The 19,913-nt window shown below is 42.0% G+C and overlaps 1 protein-coding gene across 2 annotated transcripts in view; it reads right to left on the bottom strand.

Annotated features, from left to right (window-relative positions):
- The window catches only part of uggt2 (UDP-glucose glycoprotein glucosyltransferase 2), a 374,691-nt gene that overhangs the window by 318,782 nt on the left and 35,996 nt on the right, over positions 1-19,913 (bottom strand). For both annotated transcript variants that reach the window (XM_043691460.2, XM_043691456.2), the window contains exons 4-6: positions 17,594-17,724; positions 15,113-15,225; positions 12,873-13,047 (exon numbers count right to left, since the gene is read on the bottom strand). In XM_043691460.2, coding sequence (XP_043547395.2) covers positions 12,873-13,047; positions 15,113-15,225; positions 17,594-17,724 — 419 coding nt within the window. The remainder of the gene's footprint in view (positions 1-12,872; positions 13,048-15,112; positions 15,226-17,593; positions 17,725-19,913) is intronic.

Genomic DNA, 19,913 nt, shown 5'->3' with positions numbered 1-19,913 from the left:
CAAATGCTGTTTGGATTTGGAACCAGTTGCAAAATAAAATCACTGTTTTGTAATGTTGATGTGTGCCCAGGTGGTCCACTTGGCAGAAGATTCTAGTTAAATGCAGAAACTGAGAGCTTTCTATGGGATACAATGGCAGTTTTTCACTTGCACTCTGACACATTTAAAATTTCTCACCTGATATCCAATGATGATCACCTGCAGAGGTGGGGGTAAAGCTAGAAATGGCCTGGACTGCCCAAGGAAAGGGCTGTCTTCACCTTACAGAATAATAAAATGAATAACTGATAGGAGGCTATCTGTGCTAGCTCTCTGCAAGTGCAATTTAGCTGGTCGCAATCAGCATCTTTTCCATCTAACCCTTCAATTTTTTTTTCAGTTCAGAAAATTATCCAATTCCATTATCCAATTCCATTTTACAACACACACACACACACACACACACACACACACACACACACACACACACACACACACACACACACACACACACACACACACACACACACACACACACACACACACACACACACACACACGTATCCAGATCCTGACTGCTCACAGCCTAAGAAGACTTTTCCTTAACACGCCAATCACCTGGAATCTCTTCTCTGAGTGTCACAGTTTCTGATCAGCAATTTGATCAGATCCTTTATCATTTTCATTTTAAAATTTATGAAAAGACAGGACATTTCTTTTGCCCTTTCAGAGTCAAGGCAAGGTGTTGTTACAAGCAAAATTGATTGGTTCTCAGCTAAGTGAGTAGGTTGGATCTGGAAGCATGTTACAGAAAGAAAGACACAGAAATGTGTGCTGATGCTCTCTCCAGCATAAGCTGCTGTTCTCTGTAATTAATATGCAGTTTAAACTTAAAGGTACCCAGTTAGCTCTCCTGCAGCACTTGCAGTAAGCTGTGAATTTTGAATTGATAAATCAGAGACATTTTCCAAGTACATCATCCACTCTACATTTCTTACAAATACATCAGACGCTTCCAGAAAAAAACAACTGAACACTAAGGGTCTGGTTAGCCCAAGTATGATCATCTCAACATCAGAATCAGGAAGGAAAGATCAGAATCAGAAGGAAAGTTTTTCTACCTCTGCCAATAATCTATTTGCCCTATTTGTATTTGTAGAGTGTGTGTTTGCATGTCCATGTGCGTGGAGGAATTTTTAAGGGAATTAGCATTTCAATTAGTACCAATGGTTTATATGTGTTTACTTGTAGCTATAATTATAACATGTAATAAGTCTTGATTTGTTCAGAAATCTGGCCTGAAATTTCTTTCAACCATGGTCTGAAATTCAACTAAATTGGGATTCTGTGTGAACTTAAACAAAATCTTTAACATTTGATACAACTCTGGGAATAGTGGGTCACAATTTAAAATGTACTATCCTCGCAGGTCATAATGTTGTGAAAGATTTTGAAGAGTTAAAAGCTAAATAAAAATCAAAAACTCCAAGAGCAAGGTTGCTCAGGATAAGTAAAGTAAGGAATTAAAGGTGTGGTTTGAAGTTTGGTATAAGTGAAATGCAAAGATTTGTAGCTCGGGTGCTCGTTGTTGTGGTTCTGTTCGCCGAGCTGGAAGTTTTTGTTGCAAACGTTTCGTCCCCTGGCTAGGCGACATCATCAGTGCTTGGGAGCCTCCTGCGAAGCGCTTCTTTGATGTTTCCTCCGGTGTTTATAGTGGTCTGTCCCTGCCACTTCCGCTTCCGGTTGTCAGTTTCAGCTGTCCGCTGTAGTGGTTGGTATATTGGGTCCAGGTCGATGTGTTTGTTGATGGAGTTTGTGGATGAATGTCATGCCTCTAGGAATTCCCTGGCTGTTCTCTGTCTGGCTTGCCCTATGATAGTGGTGTTGTCCCAGTCGAATTCATGTTGCTTGTTGTCTGCGTGTGTGGCTACTAAGGATAGCTGGTCGTGTTGTTTCGTGGCTAGTTGATGTTCATGTATGCGGATTGTTAGCTGTCTTCCTGTTTGTCCTATATAGTGTTTTGTGCAGTCCTTGCATGGTATTTTGTACACTACATTAGTTTTGCTCATGTTGGGTATTGGGTCCTTCGTTCTGGTGAGTTGTTGTCTGAGCGTGACTGTTGGTTTGCGTGCCATTATGAGTCCTAGGGGTCGCAGTAGTCTGGCTGTCAGTTCCGAGATGCTCCTGATGTATGGTAGTGTGGCTAGTCCTTTTGGTTGTGGTATGTCCTCGTTCTGTGGTCTTTCTCTTAGGCATCTGTTGATGAAGTTGCGCGGGTATCCGTTTTTGGCGAATACCTTGTATAGGTGTTCCTCTTCTTCTTTTTGCAGTTCTGGTGTACTGCAGTGTGTTGTGGCCCTTCTGAATAGTGTCCTGATGCAGCTTCGTTTGTGTGTGTTGGGGTGGTTACTTTCATAGTTTAGGACTTGGTCTGTGTGTGTGGCTTTCCTGTATACTCTTGTAGTGAATTCTCCGTTTGGTGTTTTCTGTACCATCACGTCTAGGAATGGGAGTTGGCTATCCTTTTCTTCTTCTCTTGTGAATCGGATTCCTGTGAGTGTGGCGTTGATGATCCGGTGTGTTTTTTCTATTTCCATGTTTTTAATGATTACAAACGTGTCATCGACATATCTGACCCAGAGTTTGGGTTGAATTTGTGGTAGGACTGTTTGTTCTAACCTTTGCATAACTGCCTCTGCTATGAGTCCCAAGATTGGTGATCCCATGGGTGTTCCGTTTCAGTTTATGGGAAACTGGCACAGTACTGCAGTAGAAAGAAGCTGTTCCAACCAGATGGCAAGTTACAGTGTAACAGAAGAATGATGAATAATAGACATTTTTCCAGCAGCAATACAAAAGAATTCCAGATGGGAAAGAGTCGATTACACTGTGTTAAGTAGCCTGATGGCTTGGGGGAAACAACTATTGCACAGTCTGGCCGCGAGAGACCTCATGCTCTGGTATCTTCTGCAGATGGGAGGAGGGAGAAGAGTTTCAGTGAGAGGTGTGTGGTGTCTTCCACTATGCTCTTAGCCTTTCAGATACAGCATGCAGAGTAAATGGCTATAATGGAGGGAAGAGAGAGAAATCAGCCATGATCATGTTAAATGGCAGAGTGGCCAAAAGGGCTCAATTGTCTATTCCTGCTCCTAATTCCTCTTTTCCAATTCCATAAATATCGTTCTACAAATGATGGAGGGGCAGTGTTTTATCAAAGGGATAAACTGAAGGAAATCAGTATCAGTAGAGAAATGACATTGTAAAAATTAATGGGATTGAAGCCTGATAAATCCCCAGGGCCTGATAAACTACATCCCAGAATACTTAAGGAAGTAATCCTAGATATAGTGCATGCAGTGATGGTTATTTTCCAAGATTATTTAAACTCTAGAAAGTTCTAACAGATGAGAGGGTAGCTAGTCTAACCCCACTATTTAAAAAAAAGGAAGTAGAGAGAAAACAAAGAACTATAGACTAGTGACAGTGGGGCAGATGCTAAGGTCCATTATCAAGTATTTTTTGCAGAGCACTTAGTAGAATCAGACACAGTCAGCATGGATTTAACTAATGGAAATCATAGTTGACAAATCTACTGGAATATTTTGAACCTATAACTAATAGAGTTGATCAGGAGAGCCAATAAATGTGGTTTATGTGGACTTTCAGGAGACTTTTGACAGTCCCGCATAAGAGATTAATGTGTTAAATTAAAGCACTTGTAAGTGAGGGTATGTATTGGGATGAATAGTAAATTGATTAGCAGACAGGAAAAAAAAAGTAGGAATATATAGGTATTTTTCTGACTGGCAGACAATGAATAGTGCATGAATCGGTACTAGGACCGCTGTAATTTACAAGATACGTTGATGATTTAGATGAGGGAATTAAATATAATATCTCAACTTTTGCAGATGACACAAAGCTAGGTGGAAAGCTGAGGTGTGAGGAAGATGCAGAGATGTTGCAATGTGATTCGGAGAAGCAGAATGAGTGGGTAGATGCATGGCAGATGCAGTAAAATGTGGATAAATGCAAGGTTATCCACTTTGATAACAAAAATAAGAAGGCAGATTATTGTTTAAATCACTGTAAATTGAAAGAGGGAATGTTCAACAAGACCTGGGCGTTGAAAAATGTGTTGCTGGAAAAGCGCAGCAGGTCAGGCAGCATCCAAGGAGCAGTAGAATCGAGGTTTTGGACATAAGCCCTTCTTCAGGAATGAGGAAGGTGTGCCAAGCAGGCTAAGATAAAAGATAGGGAGGAGGGACTTGGGGGAGGGGCATTGGGAATGCGATAGGTGGAAGGAGGTTAAGGTGAGGGTGATAGGCCGGAGAGGGGGTGGGGGCGGAGAGGACGGGAAGAAGATTGCAGGTCAAGAAGGCGGTGCTGAGTCTGAAGGTTGAGACTGAGATAAGGTGGGGGGAGGGAAAATGAGGAAGCTGAAGAAATCGGAGTTCATCCCTTGTGGTTGGAGGGTTCCTAGGTGGAAGATGAGGCGATCTTCCTCCAGGCGTCGTGTTGCCATGGTCTGGCGATGGAGGAGGCCAAGGACCTGCATGTCCTTGGCGGAGTGGGAGGGGGAGTTAAAGTGTTCAGCCACGGGGCGGTTGGATTGGTTGGTGCGGGTGTCCCAGAGGTATTCTCTGAAACGTTCCGCAAATAGGCGTCCTGTCTCCCCAATGTATAGGAGGCCACATCGGGTGCAGCGGATGCAGTAAATGATGTATGTGGAGGTGCAGGTGAATTTCTGATGGATATGGAAGGATCCCTTGGGGCCTTGGAGGGAAATGAGGGGGGAGGTGTGGGCGCAAGTTTTGCATTTCTTGCGGTTGCAGGGGAAGGTGCCGGGAGTGGAGGTTGGGTTGGTGGGGGCTGTGGACCTGACGAGGGAGTCGCGGAGGGAGTGGTCTTTCCGGAACACTGATAGGGGAGGGGAGGGAAAAATATCCTTGGTGGTGGGGTCTGTTTGGAGGTGGCAGAAATGACGTATGATGATACGGTGTATCTGGAGCTTGGTGGGGTGGTAGGTGAGGACCAGTGGGGTTCTGTCCTGGTGGCGATTGGAGGTGCGGGATTCAAGGGCGGAGGAGCGGGAAGTGTAGGAGGTGCGGTGGAGAGCATCGTCAACCACGTCTGAGGGGAATTTGCGGTCTTTAAGAAGGAGGCCAGCTGCGTTGTTTGGTATTGGAATTGGACCTCCTGGGAGCAGATGCAGCGGAGGCGATGGAATTGCAAATATGGGACGGCGTTTTTACAGGGGGCAGACCTGGGTGTTGTCATGCACCAATCGCTGAAAGTAAATATGCTATTGCAACAGGCAGTAAAGAAGGCAAATGGTATATTGGCCTTCATAGCAAGAGGATTCAAGTACAGGAACAAGAATTCTTGATGCAATTACTCAGGGAATTTGTAAGGCCATACCTGGAATGTTGCGTGAAGTTTCGTGTCGTTATCTGAGGAAGGATAAAATGGAAAGAAAGAAAGAGTTGGAGACACTGGATACTGCAAAGTCTATGGACCCTTACGACATTCCGGCAATAGTATAAAAAACTTGTACTACAGAACTTGTTGCTCCCCTAGCCAAGCTCTTCCAGTGCAATCACAACACTGATAGCTACCTGACAATGTGGAAAATGGCCTAGGTATCTCCTGAACATAAAAAGCAGAACAAATCCAGCCTAGCCATCTAAATCATCAAAGTGATGGAAGGTGTCATCAATAGTGCTTTCAAGAAGCAATAATCTGCTCAGTGATGCCCAGTTTGGGTTTCAGTAGAGCCATTTAGCTCCTGACCATGAAACAGCCTTGGCTCAAACATGGACAAAAGAGCTGAATTCCAGAGGTGAGATGAGAGTGACAGTCCTTGACATCAAGACTGCATTCGACTGAGTGTGGCATCAAGGAGCCCGTGCAAAATTGGGAACAATGGGTATCAGAGGGCAAACTCTTCGCTGGTTGGAATCAAACCTGATATATAGGAAGATAGTTGTAGTTGTTGGAAGTCAGTCACCTCAGCTCCAGGACATCTCTGCAGGAGTCCATCAGGGTACAGTCCTAGGCCCAACCATCTTCTGCTGTTTCAATGACCTTCCCTCCTTCATAAGATCAGAAGTGTGGATGTTGGCCAATAATTGCTCAATGTTCAACACTGTTTGTGACTTTCACACACTGCAGCATTCCAAGTTCAAATGCAACAAGATCTGAACAATATCCAGGTTTGGGCCAACAAGTAGCAAGTAACATTTGTACCACACAAAGACCAGGCTATGACCATCACCAATAAGAGACAATCTAACAATCACCTCTTAACATTCAATGGTGTTAGAATTACTGAATTCCCCATTATCAACATCCTGGGAGTTACCATTGACCAGAAACTGAACTGTGTGAAGATTTTAGCTTTGAGTGTAAAATGAGCAGTGCACCCACCATACCCATCCAAAGACAAAGAGGTGCTCCCTTTGCTGCCCAGCAGGTACATATCTTGGAAAACCAAACATTTTCATTATGAAATGGTGTACTAATTTCAAAATTAGTACATGTAAGCCATTCGGCCTCTCAAGTATGCACCATCATTCAATAGGATCATGGCTGATTCAACATTCTCATATCCATTTTCCTGCATTTTCCCCACAGCCCTCAATTCCCTTATTGATCACACTCATATTTGTGTCAGAAGGATTGAGGGATCAGTGAGTAGGTTGGTAGGGTGACTGGGTAGAAATGTGGTGGAAACAAAGAGTTAAATTACCAATCAATATTTCTGTGAATGACAGAGAAACACATAACTATGTTGCAAATCATTTTACCATTTTGATAAATACAGTTCATGATAATTGTGGCAAATGCAAGTAAAAGGTTTGAAATGGACTATGTGATAAGGCCTGAAGTAAACAACACACAACATTTGGGATGGACATTTTGGATTGCATCCAATGCCATTAATAGCAGCTGTGGAAACAGGAAACTAGAGGGGTTCAATGTGTGACTTGAGGCAGCATGGAGGATTTCAGATTCTTCGAGTATTAGGATCAGCTCTGGTCAGGAGACACTTATTCACTCATTGAGATTTACATCACCAAGGCTGGAATGATTACATCCTCACAGGTAGGATCACGAGTTTAGATTAGATTAGATTAGATTAGATTGCAGCATGGAAACAGGCCCTTCGGCCCAATAAGTCCACACCGACCCGCCAAAGTGCAACCCACCCATACCCCTACATTTTACCCCTTAACTTACACTACGGGCAATTTAGCATGGCCAATTCACCTGACCTGCACATCTTTGGAATTTGGGAGGAAACCGGAGCACCCGGAGGAAACCCACGCAGACACGGGGAGAACATGCAAACTCCACACAGTCAGTCGCCTGAGGTGGGAATTGAACCTGGGTCTCAGGCGCTGTGAGGCAGCAGAGCTAACCACTGTGCCACCGTGCTACTACAGTGCAGAAAGATGCCATTCAGCCCATTGAGTCTGCACCAACACTGAGAGCAGACCCAGTCTCACCCCCGCCCTAACCTATCCCCATAACTCTACATTTACTATGGCAAAGCTACCCTACCTATACATCCCTGGACACTATGGACAATTTAACATGGCCAAGCCACCTAACTTTTGGACTGTTTGGGAGGAAACCAGAGTGTCTAGCAGAAACCCACACAGACAGGGAAACTTAAAAACTCCACAAAGACAGTAGCCCAAGGCTGGAAATACATCTGCTGCAAGGTAACAGTGACAACCACTGAGCCACTGTGCCACTCCCAAATTGAACTGAATTACAACTGAAGACAGAAGTAAAATAGCTATAAATGATTCAATAGCTGCCAGGTGTATTGTTCCCTGCTTTGAAACAACAGTTAATACATTTCTCTGTATTTTGCCTCTACTCAGAAATTTAAAAAATTGAACCCATGAATCAGGGTTTCTTTTAACATAAAGAAATACTCAGCTCTGATCCTTACATAACATCGGGCAACTGCAGTTTCTTAAAGATAAATCTCCAATTTCAAGAATCTAATAAATAGATAAAAGGAACTTGTATTACACTGCATATTTGTGCAGGTTAGGTGACTTGTAGTATAAGTACAATTATGACTGTGATTCAGCAGACAAACCACACTGGATTTATTATATCTTTGCATCATTTAAAAAAAAGACAATTTGGTGGAAGTTGTTAGGGGTTGAGGTGAGATAAGGGGTTTGCACTTTGCAGAGAGATTGCACAGTTTAGACATTGAGAAGAGATCTAATTGGAGGAAAATAAGATGCTAAAGGGATTCAACAAAGTAGATATAAACAATGTGTTTCCTTATGTGGTGTTACCAAGAACAAGAGATCATAGTTTAGGATAAGAAATCACAAGTTTAAATCAAATGAGAAGAAATTACTTTTCTCAATGGGTTGTGAACCTGAGTAATTCACTACTGCATGAGTTGTAGTAAATTTAATGGATAGACACAATAGTTCTGGTAAGCCTTCGTTGCTCTCTTGCCATGGTCAGAATGTTCTTTCCGAAATAAAAAGCAGTGTCCTGAATCTAGATCAGGAGGAAGAACCTGACCCAGATCATCTATTTGATTAGACCAAAACTGCACACAATAATCTGTTGATAGGAGTCATGATTTGGAGATGCCAGTGTTGGACGGGGGTGTACAAAGTTCCAAATCACACAACACCAGATTATAATCCAACAGGTTTAATTAGAAGCACTAGCTTTTGGAGCGCCGCTTCTACAACCACCTGATGAAGGAGCGGTGCTCTGAAAGCTAGTGCTTACAATTAAATCTGTTGGACTATAACCTGGTTTTGTGCGATTTGTAACTTTGTACACAATAATCTGGTTATGGTCTCACCAAGGCCCTGTACAATTGCAGCAAAACATCCCTGCTCCTATACCTGAATCCTTTCACTACGAAAGCCAACATACCAATTGCCTTTTTCACCGCCTACTAAACTTGCTTCTTCATTTTCAGTGACTGGTATAAAAGAACACCCAGGTCTTGTTGCACATCTCCCCCTTTTCCAATCCATCACCATTCAGATGATAATCTGTCTTCCTGTTTTTGCTATCAAAGTGATACATGCATCCACATTATATTTCAACTGCCATGTATTTGCCCACTCACTCAACTTGTACAAATTACACTGAAACATCTCTGCATCCACTTCATTGTTCGCTCTCCCACCAAGCTTTGCGTCACATGTAATCTTTGAGATATTACATTTAGGTCGGTCATTTAAATCATGAATATAAATATAGTGAATAGCTGGGTCTTAGCACATATCCCTGCCATATCCACTCATCACTGACTGCTACTTGAAAAAAGGCTTATGTTTCCTGTCTGCCAACCAGTTCTCTGTCTGTGTCAGTATACTATCCTCAATTCCATGCACTTTAATTTTACCTGATAATCTCTTATGTGGATCCTTATCGAATGCTTTCTTAAAGTCCAAGTAAATCACATCCCATGGCGCCCCTTTATCAACTCTCCGAGTAACATCCTCAAAATTTCAGTGGGTGTCAAGCATGACTTCCCTTTTGTAAATCAATGCTGACTCTGTCCAATGTTGTTGGGGAGGTTTTAAACTAATGTGGCAGGGGGCTGGGAACCAGAAGAGAAGACAAGTAGACAGCAAGGTGGAAACTGGGGACTGTAAGGATCATGAACTTAGCAGTAATAAGAGGAAAAGTAGGCAGACAGCAGATGAACGCAAAAGAACTGGTGGCCTAAAGTGCAAATACTTTAATGCAAGGAGTATAGTGGTAAGGCAGATGAACTTAGGGCTTGGATTGGTGCCTGGGAGTATGACATTATTGCAATCACAGAGACTTGGTTGAAGGAAGGGCAACTATATGTTCCAGCATATAGACGCTTCAGACAGGACCAGGAGGGAAGTAAAAGGGGGGAGGAATTGCATTGCTGGTTAGGGATGACATCACGACTGTGCTAAAGGAGGACACTATGGAGGTCTTCAGTAGTGAGGCATTATGGGTGAAGCTGAGAAATAAGAAGGGTGCAGTCACACTGTTGGGGCTGTATTACAGGCCTCCCAACAGTGAGCATGAGGTAGAAAAACAAATAGGTAAACAGATTATGGAAAGATGTAGAGGCAATAGGGTAATGGTGATGGGAGATTTTAATTTTCCCAACACTGACTGGGATACACTTAGTGTCAGAGGTCTGGATGGAGCAGAATTTGTAAGAAGCGTCCAGAAGAGTTTCCTAGAGCAGTATGTCAATAATCCGATGAGGGAAGGGATACTGGGGAATGAGCCAGGCCAAGTGGTAGAAGTTGCAGTGGGGGATTTCTTTGGGAACAGTGAGCACAATTCTGTAAGTCTTAGAATACTCGTAGACAAAGATGAGAGCGGTCCTAAGGGAAAAGTACTAAACTGGGCCAAGGCCAATTATATCAAAACTAGGCAGGAGCTGGGAAATGTGGATAGGACACAGCTATTTGAAGGGAAGTTCACATTTGATATGTGGGAGGCTTTCAAAGATAGGTTAAAGATAGTGCAGGATAGGCATGTCCCATTGAAAGCAAAGGATAGGAAAGGCAAGATTCATGAACCGTGGATGACAGAAGAAATCGTACGGCTAGCCAAGAGGAAAAGGGAAGCATACATAAGGTCCAGGCAGCTAAGAACAGAACGGGCCCTGGAGAAATATTAAGGGAGTAGGATCAGTCTTAAACAAGGAATCAAGCAGGCTAAAAGGGGTCATGAAATAGCTTTAGCGAGCAGAATTAAGGAGAATCCCAAAGTTATTTATTCTTACATAAGAAGCAAGCGAGTAGTTAGAGAAAGAATTGGTCCACTAAAGGATAAGAAAGGAAGGCTGTGTATTGAACCTGAGAAAATGGGTGTGATTCTGAACAATTACTTTGCGTCAGTCTTCACTGAGGAAAGGAACATGATGAATGTTGAGTTTAGAGATAGAAGTTTGATTACTCTGGATCACATTGACATAAATAGGGAAGATGTGTTGGGTAGGCTCGAGGTTAATAAGGTGGACAACTCCCCAGGACCGGATGGGATCTATCCCAGGTTGCTGAGGGAGGCGAGAGGGGAAATAGCTGGGGCCCTGACAGATATCTTTGTAGCATCCTTAACACAAGTGAGGTGCCGGTGGACTGGAGGGTTGCTCATGTTGTCCCCTGTACAAGAGCAGTAGTAAAATATTCCGGGTAACTACAGACCACTGAGACTGACGTCAGTGGTGGCAAAGTTGCTGGAGAAGGATAAAATCTTTTTATATTTGGAAAAGAATGGGCTTATCAGTGATAGGCAACATGTTGTGCAGAGGAGATCATGCCTTACCAACTTAATAGAGTTCTTTGATGAAGTGACCAAGTTGATAGATGAAGGAAGGGCTGTAGATGTCATATACATGGACTTTAGTAAGGTGTTTCTTAAGGTTCCCCATGGTAAACTAATGGAGAAAGTGAAGTCACATGGTGTTCAGGGTGTTCTAGTTAGGTGGATAAAGAACTGGTTGAGCAACAGGAGACAGAGAGTAGTAGTTGAAGGGAGTTTCTCGAAATGGAGAAAGGTGACCAGTGGTGTTCCACAGGGATCAGTGCTGGGGCCACTGTTGTTTCTGATATACATAAATGATCTGGAAGAGGGCATTGTTGGTATGATCAGCAAATTTGCAGATAACACGAAGATTGGAGGAGTAGCAGAAAGCATAGGAGACTGTCAAAGAATACAGGAGAACATAGATAGACTGGAGAGTTGGATGGAGAAGTGGCAGATTGAGTTAAATCCAGGCAAATGTGAGGTGATGCATTTTAGGAAGTCTAATTCTAGAGTGAATTACATAGTAAATGAAAGAGCCTTGGGAAAAGTTGATGAACAGAGAGATCTGGGAGTTCAGGTCCATTGTAACCTGAAGGTGGCTGATCAGGTGGATAGATTGGTCAAGAAGGTATATGATATGCTCGCCTTCATCGGATGAGGTATTGAGTATGAGTTGGCAGGTCATGTTAAAATTGTACAAGACATTGGTTCGGCCGCATTTAGAATACTGTGTACAGTTCTGATTGCCACATTACCAAAAGGATGTGAACACTTTGGACAGGGTGCAGAGAAGGTTTACGAAGATGTTGCCTGGTATGGAAGGTGCTAGCTATGAAGAGAAGTTGAGTAGGTTAGGATTGTTTTCATTAGAAAAAACAAGACTGAGGGGGACCTGATGGAGGTCTACAAATCATGAAGCGTATAGACAGGTTAGGTAGAGATAAGCTTTTTCCAAGGGTGAAGGATTCAATAACGAGAGGTCACGCTTTCAAGGTGAGAGATGAAAAGTTTAACGTGGCAAGTACTTTACACAGAGGGTGGTAGGTGCCTGGAATGTGTTGTCAGCAGAGGTAGTAGAGGCAGGCACAGTGGATTCATTTAAGATGGGTCTGGACAGATACATAAGTAGGTGAAGAGCAGGGGGATACAGATGCTTAGGAATTGGGCGACAGGTTTAGACAGTGGATTTGGATCGGCTCAGGCTTGGAGGGCCAGTTCCTGGGCTGTAAATTTTCTTTGTTCTTTGTAATTCTGTCAGTATTTCCCAAGTGCTCTGCTATTAATTCTTCTCTCATGGTCTACCATAGCTTGCGTCATACTTTTAAATATTTTAAAATAGATGTTTCAGCAGTGTCCTGGATCTAGATCAGCGGCACAAATCTGACCCAGATCAGCTACATTTGCCAGATCAACCTATATACTTATTGCCTTCCTGGTAAAGAGAGAATGTTTAAATCTGCACAGTTTTAAAGAGTATGGAGAAATAAAAGTGTCACTTGTGAAACTATAGCAGAGACTATCATGCCAATCAGGACAACATTATTTCATATATACAGCAACCATACAAACCAAGCATTTAGACATACCTGGACATAATGCCGCAAAACATAAATAAGTGCTCCTTTGCTGGCTTTCTCGGACAGAACCTTGTGGAATTTTGAAAATTCTTTAGTTCCAATTTCAGCATACAAAATTGCAACCGGAGCTTCAGAATTCTTGGTTGGAAATATATGGTCCCCTTTAAACAAGTATGGCTTGGGCCTGTTAGCAGAAATTAGGTCAAAATTCTATTTATTTTAGAATCACAATTCACTTGCTTTAACAATTCTCTCTGATGCAATATAACAAATGCGATTAAATGGATTTCATCTTACAGAATTTAACATCCAACTGTTAGAACATAGAACACAGAAATGTACAGCACAGAACAGGACCTTCGGCCCACGATGTTGTGCAAATTTTTGCATATATTTGCAATCTAAATATTGATTTATGAAAAAAGACATTTTGTTGAAGCTTTCTGTTTTACTTGCGTCAGGACAATTCTCAAGAATACCAATTCAAGAGGAAAACCAACATTTATACTTCATAAGAAGGGGAGTGCTAATTGGTTGACAAACAGATATTGATTGGTAGAGAATACCAATGGACAATACACTAATTAATGAGGGTAGACAGTCAACTGCTAGAGAAGTGTCCATATACTAACCAATCAGCACTCTCCTTTCATGCACTAAAAGTTTGGATTTCACTTAAATTTGTACTGGCAAAAATTGATTACTGTAAGACGAAAAGCTTCAGAAAACGTTTATTTTTCCACCAATGCTCAAGATCTGTGCTACATAACAACTAAATGCAGGATTATAACCATCTCTACCAGAGCTTTTAAAATGTCAATAGCAATTACAAATTGATAGGATTGGGTGGGAGGGGCTCACATGTCTTGTTGAGGAAACGATGCTTGCCAGTCAGAGGCAAAGATCATAGTAGTTAAACTTTATTTAGATTAGATTAGATTACTTACAGTGTGGAAACAAGCCCTTCGGCCCAACAAGTCCACACCGCCCTGCTGAAGCACAACCCACCCATACCCCTACATTTACCCCTTACCTAACACTACAGGCAATTTAGCATGGCCAATTCACCTGACCTGCACATCTTTGGACTGTGGGAGGAAACTGGAGCACCCGGAGGAAACTCACGCAGACACGGGGAGAACGTGCAAACTCCACACAGTCAGTCGCCTGAGGCGGGAATTGAACCCGGGTCTCTGGCGCTGCGTGGTTTGAAAATATAGCTCATCACCACATTTCTGTAGTTAGGGATGGGTAATATATGCTGATTTAACCAGTGATACCCACGTACCACAAATGGAAAAAACACTCCTGAGCTTAGCAGTGCCATGTCAAAGGTACTGCTGCTGCTGGTAGAAGAGCACCCCCACCATTGTCAGTGGACAACAAAGCCACAAAGGACCAAGGAAAAAGACAAATGTTGGGGATGGTGCAGGGCAGGTTTTTTAATGAGGGAGAGTGTTGGTGGTTGGGGGCATTGGGATGGTGGAAGAAAGGGCAGGGTGGTAGCTTTTACAGGTTCACCGTTACCCTTTGTCCAGTTTCTCAATCAGACACTAATTGCCTTTGATAAAGGACACTCACCACCAACAATTCCGCATGTCAACAGGCCAAGCCTAAGTTGGCAGGATAAGGCTGGTCCTCAATTGGACAGTTAAGGATCTCAATTGGCAGCAGGCAGGAAGATGACCCAGTGGGCCTTTCCATAATTCCCAGCCCACTCCCTCCGAATCCCCAGGCCCTAACTAATTCCAGTGGAAAACAAGATTTGAATACATCTAACAAAGTGCACCTCCTACCTCCAAGTTTGCCATCTCTCTGAGCAGGACAGAATATTTCTCAAATCAGTTTGATGAAATGGCGAGGTCATGAGTTAGAGTTATAAAGACAGGAGTAATCATCGCACATTTACAAGTGGACAGGGATAGTGTGTGAGAACTATCAACAATATCAATAAACATAAGTACCAGGACAGGGTGTTGTGCAGTCACTGGTTTAGTGGGAAAGGAGGCAAGAGTTTAGAGGGTTAATGAGGGGACATAGGAGATAAACTGAAAGAAAAGGTGCAGACTTAGAGCTAGATAGGGGAATTTTAGAGGCATCTTGTTCTGAAAGGAAGATAAGCGACAAGGGCAGCATTAACCAATAGGAAAACTCACGAATGAGATAATTTTGTATTTAAATTCTATACAATATCTTCTTTTTTATTCTAAATTAAAATGCACTGAGAAGCATTGTAAACCTCCTCCTACCTATTAGCTGCTCTTTTGAGGAGTTTCTTGACTTCGTTGGTATTGCAGGTGTGCTCCCCATGGACAGCTACAAAACTACTGCAGCCTTTTGGTGGTGGTTCATCAGTTGCAGTCTAGGCCAGATGTTACAAATAAATACACAGGTTAAAGAGGGAATTTCTTTTATCCATGTTTACCGCCCCAAACTCTCACTATTTCTGAGAGATGAATAATGATAGATAACATTTCCAGGGTAAAACTTGAACCCCTTCTGATTATGTAAGATATTTGAACAAAGGGTAGGAAACCAGTTTAAAATAAGATGTAGCAATCAACCCTCACCAACTCATTTCAATAGAAGATCAAAGAGCACAGATACAACTGTGAGTTAAAAATACATCCAAACAGTGTGGGGTGGATGATTTCGAACATTGGATCCCAGACAGATAAACTATTCTGGCAGAGTATAGTACAGAGAAAATTATATTCTATAGAAACAACCATGTATCAGTTTAACAAAAAGCTTGGATATTGAAAGCACCTACATCATCCTCAACTTGATAATCAAATAAAAACAAGTATAAAACTTCAACTAACCATGCGAATATCTGAAAAATCATACACCTTTTCCCTATATAACTCTCACCTTGAAGAGCACAATATTTTTAATGTAAGAAATTAATTGTCACTCACGTACAATTTCACTAAAACTAGATATCGCAGTTCTTCCTAAACTTGTTTCCTCTGTAATTTCCAGTTCAGTCATGAAAATTGCTGTGACCTCCCAGTGAGACTAGTATTCCTACAGTGTGGAAACAGGCCTTTCAGTCCAACAAGTCCACACCGACCCTCCCAGAAATCCACCTAGACGCATTCTCTGAGCCTATCACTCTACATTTATCCCTGACTAATGCACCTAACCTGCACATCTCTGAACACTATGGGCAATTTAGCATGGCCAATTCACCTAACTTGCACATCTTTGGATTGTGGGAGGGAACTGGAGCGCCCAGATGAAACCCACGCAGACACAAGGAGAATGTGCAAACTCCACACAGTCACCCAAGACTGGAATCGAACCCAGGTCTCTGGCACTGTGAGGCAGCAGTGCTAACCACTGAGCCACCGTGCCGCCCTCAGCTGGTAACTTTGATAGATATCTTACATTATTTCACTTTCAAGATAGAAAGAATTTAGAAACGGAAAACAATTTTGTCACGAACCTCTTTTTACAACTATCAATTCACACTTTATTCTGAATACTGCTGCTTGTTCCCACCATAAGTTCTAAAATAGTCTTCATTTTTTTCTTCTACATCCAAGTATTGTAGCAGTTCAAACATCATTCTTGTCTCAATCAGATGCCTTGACGCAATCTACAAAGCACCACTACATATAATTGGATCTACTGCTCTCTCCATAATAGTTCTTGCTCCCCTTTCTTCAGGTAAACCATATTGTTCTGCTCATGTCTCTGATTTCATTCTGCTTTGTGCCCTTGTGATGATTGTTGGAATGAGTTTGATTATGTGAGTCATTACGTTAATCATTCTATAAAAGTTCACATTCTGTTGCTCTTGGATTGTTAAGTAATGTTGCAAATACTGACTCGCAAGTTCTTCTGGTACTAAGCCAGGGTTGTACATTTGGTTGAAGAAAAATATCATCTCATATCTAAACTATGCTGATGCCAATATTATTTCCACACAAGCTATCTGACCACAGGTAAAATTGCAGGCAGCAGAGCAAGAGAGAGCCAAGGGAAGAAATAGACCCACAATTTAAGAAGCAGAATGGCACAAGATTGATAACATTAATATGTTAGCTGTCATCAAGAATCATGAAGTTGGAGAGCAATGGCACCTAAAACATAGCACCTGAAGAAATGAAATTTGAAAATAGGGAAAATGGGCAATGTCATTCATCATTCCAATGAAATTCTTAGTATAACCAATCAATGTAATGACATGATTCGAGCAAATCTATCACACTTTACAAATGAGGATATCTATGACATTTGCAGATTTAATGAATGAAGTTCAGGTATTTGTAAAAACAAACAAAAGCAATTTTTTTATATTTATATCATTGAATGGTAGGATTTAGTTCCTGCCAGGGGACTGCTTATATTCAGAAAAACACATCTAAAATGATTTGAATTATCGCTAAGCATCCAAAAATGTAAAAGAGAAAAATATTTCCAAAAACAAGGTCAAATTTGTTTCATTCAGAGATGTGCCCAAATAACACTGGACTCACTACTATATAGAGTTTTTCAATTCTACCATTGAACTAAATCTAGTTAAAACACTTTCTTTTAACATAGATTCAAAGAACTTTCCATTTTAAATATTTTTGTCAATGAAATGAAAATAAAAAAGTGAGCAGGCAATTCAGTGTCAAGGCTCTTCAACTGTCTTCCTTTTCTTTTAAGAGAGAAACATTTTTTGCTGTAGTTTCTTCCACCCAGCTTCGACATAGCATGAAGATTACTCTACGCACCTGCTGAAACATTTGAACCGCTGGAGAATATGCTCTCAGCGAGAGGGCAAACTTCAGAAGATTGAGTTTCAGTTCCGACAAGAATTGACCAGCTTTCTTCAGAATTAGGTCATAATAACTGCGTTCAGAATCTATTAAATAACATTATCATATTAATAACAGAGCTGAAATAATAAGGTCAATTATTTTATTAGCATGTTAGTTTTGCCAGTAACATTATTATTGCAATGCTAAATTCCTACAGCTCCTCAGAATCTCTCATTCACTGTTGTAAAGTCTGAGAGAATGTTTCAGAGGTGAAAGGAGATCCCTTACCACTGTCCTCAAAGGATGTTGTGCTGAGAGATCTACAATTCTCTGTGGTGAGAAGCTTAACTTCCCCACTGTGCCATTATCTGTAGTCCCACTGTCAAGCTGCAGTGACATCAAGCTGACCAATGCTGCTAATTTAAAGAATTCTCACAGTAAACAGTAAGTTGTCTATCAGGTAAAAACAAGGACTGCAGCTGCTGGAAATCAGAGTCTAGATTAGAGTGGTGCTAAATTTAAATAGACAACTTATGGGGGTCTAGATTAGAGTGGTGCTGGAAAAGCACAGCAGGTCAGGGAGCATCCGAGGAGCAGGAAAATCGACGTTTCGGGCAAAAGCCCTTCATCAGGAACAGAGGCAGGGTGCCTGCAGAGTGGAGAGATAAATGAGAGGGGGGTGGGGGTGGGGAGAAAGTAGCATAGAGTACAATAAGTGAATGGGGGTGGGGATGAAGGTGATAGGTCAGAGAGGAGGGTGGGGGAAGGTAGCAAAGAGTACAATAGGTGAATGGGGGTGGGGATGAAGGTGATAGGTCAGAGGGGAAGATGGAGTGGATAAGTGGATTCCACCTATCCACTCCACCCTCCTCTCTGACCTATCACCTTCATCCAATTCACCTATCCACTCCATCCTCCTCTCTGACCTATCACCTCCATCCCCACCCCCATTCACCTATTGTACTCTATGCGACTTTCTCCCCACCCCCACCCCCCTCTCATTTATCTCTCCACTCTGCAGGCACCCTGCCTCTATTCCTGATGAAGGGCTTTTGCCCGAAACGTCGATTTTCCTGCTCCTCGGATGCTCCCTGACCTGCTGTGCTTTTTCTCGCACCACTCTAATCTAGATCCTGTAAGTTGTCTATCACAGAGACTTGGTTGACACCAGTCTGATTTTGAAGCTTTTTTTGTCAGATCTCTCCCTCAAGACAATTGCTGTCCTATCATCATAAAGCTGTTGGAGGATTGTTACAAAGTTTTTTGGGCATCAAAAACTCCAGTGAACAGTCTATAAAGCCTCATGATTTATGGAATCAAATGTGTTAGTCAGACAGATGAATGCAATGATAAGTTTCTGGTGTTGTTCTTAACATTTTTCTTGGGTTTGTCTGACAACAGAGACCATGTTTGAGCTTCCTCTGGAAGGTTTAAAGCTGCACTCAGACAAGAGGAACAAACCTTGATAATTGCCACAGTGTGATTTTCATCCCTTCTTGAAGGCAGTTGGAGAGGTTGCATGTGTGTGTGTGCGCGTGTGCGCGTCCAGTCACTGTCAACGTTATCTATCTTTCAAATGCGGCTAACAAGAAAGTAAATATCAATATGACATTAAATCATTTCATATGCAGCGGCACAGTGGCTCATTGGTTAGCACTGCTGCCTCACAGTACTAGGGTCCCAGGTTCGATTCCAGCCTCGAGCGAGTGTCTACGTGGAGTTTGCACATTCTCCCCGGGTCTGTGTGGGTTTTCTCCGGGGGCTCCATTTTCCTTCCACACACACAAATATGTGCAGGTCAGGTGAATTGGTCATGCTAAATTGCCCATAGTGCTAGGTGCATTAGTCAGAGAGAAATGGGTCCAGGTGGATTAGTCTTCGGAGGGTCGGTGTGGACTGGGTGGGCCGAAGGGCCTGTTTCCACACTGTAGGCAATCTAATCTAATCTAAAAATATCCATTATTACACATGACAAGTAGCTTACCTGAAAATAACATTGGAAACATTTTCAAAGGTAAACACAAGCAATGGTGATCAAAAAGCAAATTAGTTTATTGATGCTTTAATAACAATCAATTATTTGCTTTTCTATATTTTTCTTATACTTTTAATAACTTTTAAATTGTTGAGATAAATCAAAATTCGCTGTCACAGGAAATTAAATATATCAATACATTGTTGGACAATCTGGACAGGCTGGTCAGGGAGAAGGATAAAAACATAAACAAGATCAATCACTACACTATATTCCTTATCCGCTGACCATGATGTGCAGCTGAGCAGATTACATGGA

Source organism: Chiloscyllium plagiosum, unplaced genomic scaffold (assembly GCF_037043375.1).
Source record: "Chiloscyllium plagiosum isolate Xiang-an unplaced genomic scaffold, Cpla_swu_hap1 HiC_scaffold_6, whole genome shotgun sequence".
NCBI lineage: Eukaryota > Metazoa > Chordata > Chondrichthyes > Orectolobiformes > Hemiscylliidae > Chiloscyllium > Chiloscyllium plagiosum.
This window is presented reverse-complemented; position numbering and strand designations above follow the sequence as displayed.